This window comes from Hipposideros armiger, unplaced genomic scaffold (genome assembly GCF_001890085.2).
Source record: "Hipposideros armiger isolate ML-2016 unplaced genomic scaffold, ASM189008v1 scaffold_22, whole genome shotgun sequence".
NCBI classification, from domain to species: Eukaryota; Metazoa; Chordata; class Mammalia; order Chiroptera; family Hipposideridae; genus Hipposideros; species Hipposideros armiger.
In genome coordinates this window covers 4,105,560-4,111,158 of record NW_017731372.1, presented here as the reverse complement: position 1 = coordinate 4,111,158, position 5,599 = coordinate 4,105,560, and the positions used below count along the sequence as shown (strand labels likewise).

Genomic DNA, 5,599 nt, shown 5'->3' with positions numbered 1-5,599 from the left:
CCTTTGATATGTATACCCTTTTTGTTAACTACAAATAGAGCATCCATATTATTCTCAAACAACAGTAAAACAAATACAAAAATTGGCTATTATAAAGCCACAAAGAAATCTCAAAAGATTCCAAAAAGTGAAAATCATACAGGCCATTCATACTTTTTGACTATAAAGTCAGAAAATAACAACAAAGAGCCAATCCTAAAATATCCACATTCTTGAGTAAAAGAGGAAGTGAAAACTAAAATTCCACATTAGTTTAATATAGGACAATGAGAGAATTACATATCAAAAGAGGGCACTCTGTACGTCTAGAAGGCATGCATTCTTTACCCCAAACCTGTATATAGAATGTAAATATTGCTGAAAAGGGGGTAGAGAGTGGGGGGAATAAAGTTGTACTGATTTAATCATAACAAGTAGACATTCTTACACAAAATTAGAAAGCCTCAGAACTTTAAAAAAAGTTTAATAATTTTCAGTTTTTAGTGGATACTTGGATAAAAACAAGATTTAAAAGCTGCTGTTAAACTTTAACCTTTAAATAATTTAAGCATATTTGAATTGTCCTAAATTGAGGCAATACAATATGCTCTTTTCAGTAAAGGGCAACGAAAGCCTTGTAGTCAACAGGAGTATCAACAAGTTTAAAGACATAGAAGTAATTTAATGAAAATATTTGCTTTATGGCATGTGTTACTCTGTTCTCATCATCTGGTTGAATTGGAACATTAGATATACTTTGTAGATTATTGAAATATTTTGCCTATAAGAATATTTTATATTAAAATATATTAAAAGTTTATATAGTATAAAGGGCTTCTTTTTTTATTTTTATTTTAGCTGAGCCATCCTGCCACCTGTTGGCAGCTCAGCAGCAGCTCAGCTCAGGCCGGAACTCGAACCGCTGTTGCTCAGAGCTCGCACTCTTGAGCAAGCTCTTAACCAACTGAGCCACTGGGCCAGCCCCAGAAGGGATTCTTAACTAGTTGAAATCTATGATTAATAATTTATATGTATTTTGGGGGTTTCTGAATTTCTTGAAGTCATGTGTTTTAAACTATTACTTATTTATAAACAACTGAATTCTTTGGATAGATAGATAGATTGATTGCTTGACTGACTTATCTTTTTTAGGATTTGGAAACATCTCACCACGCACAGAAGGGGGGAAAATATTCTGTATCATCTATGCCTTACTGGGAATTCCTCTCTTTGGGTTTTTGTTGGCTGGAGTTGGAGATCAACTAGGCACCATATTTGGAAAAGGAATTGCAAAAGTGGAAGATACATTTATTGTAAGTATAACAGCCTTTTAACTACATATATTTATTGTTTAATTTTTTAAATATTATAATTTTTCTATTATCTCAGTACAGTTAGACATTCAGTTATTGGGCTTACCCTAACAACTTATAGGTGCCTCTATTACAATATAACTCATTGTATAGTTATTTCTATATTATCTGAATGAATAAATGAGTGCCTGAGCAAACCCCAAAAATATGCAGGAAAAAAAAGAAGTAGACATCTGACAGCCCTAGTTTCAAATTCCAGATCTGTCTCCTAGCTATATTCTCTTAAGCTAGTTATTTGACCCTTAAATCTCCATGTTGTCATGTATATGATGTGAATAATGGAACTGATGATGAAACATCACTCTGAAAGTTAGAGATAATGTAAGTGAAAGGTTATTGACTGACAATATTTTGTTATTTAAAAGTTGCTGTGCTACCCTTGTTCATTGCTGGTGGCAATGTAAACTTATATAGCCCTTTCGTGAAGGACATAGCAATATATAGAAAACACGATAAAGGTCATCAGACAACTTAGTAATGTCGTCGATAGAAATTTATTTATGAGGTGTAATTCAGTAGAACCAAAAGTGATATACATGAAGATATTCATGGCTATATTATATTCAATAGGAAAAAAGATAAAAGGAAAATCCTTCTATTAGAATTCTAAGTGAAAAATAGTAATAATATCATCATGATTACAGACGTCTATCCTATTCTTAAAGAAAATGATGGAAAAAGAAAATGCTTGTGTGAGAGGGTGGGATTATAAATAATTTGTTGCTACTGACACTACTATTGCAAATGCATTTTATTTATTATTTAATAATGTTTTCTAATTTCAAAAAAATTCCAACCAAGTATTTTACATTTAACTCTATTGATGAACTTAGACTGTTGTTTTTTTTTATTTAAATTATAGCTCCAGTTTTTACCACTCATTAACGTTTCATATTTAAGTTCAAAATTCACTGTCAAATATTTTTACTGTTAGAGTGTAGTCAGTATGGTTGTTCCAAAAATAGAAGTTTTATCCTTTATACTTTTCTTCTATGGATATTAGAATTATCTTGTATTTCTAGTAGTTGAGAAGGCAGATTAGTGGCATGAGCTTGATAATGTTGAATGGTTCATTCATTTAGCAAAGTGTTGGGTGCCTACTGGAGGCTGGGCAGTCTTTTTCATGCTACGTCTACATCAGCACATAAAACAAATTCCACACCCTGGTAGTGTCATGGTTCAGCGTTTAGTACTAAACGCTGTTCTGAGAAGTTTACAACGTGAATTCATTTCACTTTCACATATGCCGTAAGTAAGGATGGTGGATTAGAGGGACTTTTATTTTCACTTTCCATTCTGTGGCTTCCTAGATCTTTAGTCTCCAGAAAATTTTCAAGATCTACCATCTAGTGATTCTTCTATGGTGGGATGTGACCTATAATTTTCACAGCAGATAAGACAGATTCAGTTCGAGATGAAAAATATATGGTGATCAATCTCAAATGAAGATGTGGAGTTAAAGTGCTATCTGTAAAAACTTCACTTAATATGTCATACTGTGGAGAGTCCTGATAGGAGAAGGAGATGGAAGAATATCAGAACTCTGCTGGCAACTGTAGCTTAGGGGTGTTGAAGACTTAGCCTTGCCTACATTTCATCTTTGATATATTTAGTTTTACAGTTTAAGGCCATAGGGCAGAGAGAATTTATCTGGTTCCCGTGGGAATCAACTGTGTACCTTGAGTCTGTTAATATTACACTTAAATCAATTGAATAATGATTGGAAAATGCGATAGGAGTAAGAGGAAAATTACTTCATGAAATTAATAATTTTGTCAATTATCAGTAGTAAATATTTAATTCATGGTTCAGTTTTCTCCATTTTTATGTATTCCTAGATTATGTTTAGCCCACCATCAGTTGTATGACTATAGAATAGAAATATTTCAATAGTTTAGGTCAACAAAGAATGCTTGAAATCGTATTCTCAGGGCAAAGATAGTTTATAAAGTTTTTTACCTGTTGTAAAGCTATAATTATACCATTATAAGCATTAATTATTTTGAATTATTTATGTTACACCCAATTTTTATAAGACAAGTGAAAATTAATTGTTAAAGGGAGTAAAATACCATTCTCACTGCTAATTTGCTCACAGTGTGTATAGGTTAGCTTTGTGTATATGTCAGTGATCAATTACTCCCAGCCAAGTTCTCTCTCACTCTCTCTCTGTCTCTTTCTTAGAAGTGGAACGTGAGTCAGACCAAGATTCGTATCATCTCAACAATCATATTCATACTGTTTGGCTGTGTGCTCTTCGTTGCTCTGCCCGCAATCATATTCAAGCACATAGAGGGCTGGAGTGCTCTGGACGCCATTTATTTTGTGGTTATCACTTTGACAACCATTGGGTTTGGTGACTACGTGGCAGGTAAGTTTTTTTCTGGCACCAACATGGCCCTCCTAACTCGTGACCCTTATTTAGACTCTTCACCTGGGTTTACAGCACAGCACAGTGACTGTATTGGTTTCCTAAGGTTGCCATAACCAAATGCCACAATGGGTGGCTTTAAACAAAAGCAATTCATTCTCTCACAGAAGTTCAAGTTCAAGGTGCCAGCAGGAGCATTATCGCCCTGAGGCTCCAGGAGAACGCTGCCTTGCCTCCTTCCAGCTTCTGGGAAAAGCTGTCAGTCCCTGTTTGCAGCCGTGTTACTCCCATCCCTGCTGCCATCATCACATAGCGTTCTCTTTGTGTCCCTGTCAGTGTGTCCAAATTTTCTTCTTTTTATAAGGACACCAATCATAGTGGATTAAAAACCCACTCTACTCCAGTATGAGTTCATCTTAATAATTACATCTGTAAGAACGTTATTTCCAAATAAGGCCACGTTCAGTACTGGGGGTTAGGATTCAACATATATTTTTGGAAGACACAATTTAATCCGTAACAGTGACCACGTCAGAAAAAAAATCATTGCGTGACAGTGGCAGTAAGCAGAAGGGTGCAGTTGAACGTTTTATTTTTTTATTCTATGAAAGAAATTTAAATTTCTGGTTACTGAGAAATTTATTTGCACCCTAATTTCAGAAACAAATACCTACTTCTTATTTATTAATTTTTTAGCAGTGCAAGAATTCGAGATCTTTGTTCTTTTTTTCTTAGACATTTTTGTGTCTTAGTTTTAAAGATCTGCAAACTTCAGTAGATGTTCTTAGCTTCTTAAAACCTTCTTTTCTCTAAAATATTTACCTTCTTTAATTTACATCTGTAAATCAATTCTCAGGATAATATTTTTGACCTCAGCTAAAGAGTCCATATATATATTTTTTTTAGCTGAGCCATCCTGCCAGCTGTTGGCAGCTCAGCGGCAGTTCAGCCTGGGCCGGGAATTGAACCGGTGACCCTATTGCTCAGAGCTCACACTCTTGAGCGAGCTCTTAACCAACTGAGCCACTCGGCCGGCCCTAATGATTATTTTTTTACTTTTTACTTTTTATATATGTTCATTTAATTGCTGTTTGCTTTATTATTTTTGCTCTTAGGTCTTACATTCCTGTCATTTCAACTCTCTCTTTCACAGCTATGTTATTCAATTAGCATTGTTCTAACTCCAATTTTAAATAAATTATAATACTAGTGTTAAAAGTAAGGTAATAGTGCTCTGTCATGGATCATTTTGACCAGCTCCTGAACATATAAACCATTTAAAACAATTTAGTTTGAAGTATTAGAAAAACATGCTAAACATTATAGTAGGAATGTACCATTAAATTTTCCAGAAGAAACTCACCAGGCTAATTTAGTTTTAGGAGATTATTCTAATTCCTGGCTATTTACTGTTCTTTCATGACCCAACTTCTTACCTAAATATTTTTAGAAAAGAAAATATGTTCAATAGTTCTATAAAATCTTAGAAAAGGTTGATAGTTCCTATGTTTTTATTGATGGGTTAATTATATTTTAAGCTGGCAAAGCCTTCCTTTCTAGGGAACGTATAATATCCTGAAGACGGGAAAATTTTCATGAGTGGACCTTTGCTTTTGGTTAGAAATACTGTGTACACATCTGTGTGCTGGATGGAGGCCCCAGGAAAGGAGGGCGCATCACTCGGCTAAGAGCTTTCAGTTTTCTAATTAGCAAAAGGTGGAGAAGGCCTTTGTAGCTCCATATAATAGCTTCTGTTCTAAAGCACTTATGTCTCTACCTCTTATCAAAGATGTGTACCGTATTTGCTGGCGTATAAGACGATTTTTTGGCCCTGAAAAATATGCCTCCAAGTGGGGGGTCGTCTTATACGCCAGGT

At 34.5% G+C, this 5,599-nt stretch overlaps 1 protein-coding gene across 5 annotated transcripts in view; it reads left to right on the top strand.

The window, feature by feature from the left end:
• Positions 1-5,599, top strand: part of KCNK2 (potassium two pore domain channel subfamily K member 2) — a 107,615-nt gene that overhangs the window by 54,203 nt on the left and 47,813 nt on the right. For all 5 annotated transcript variants that reach the window (XM_019635425.1, XM_019635423.1, XM_019635424.1 and 2 more), the window contains 2 exons: positions 1,132-1,292; positions 3,537-3,723. In XM_019635425.1, coding sequence (XP_019490970.1) covers positions 1,132-1,292; positions 3,537-3,723 — 348 coding nt within the window. The remainder of the gene's footprint in view (positions 1-1,131; positions 1,293-3,536; positions 3,724-5,599) is intronic.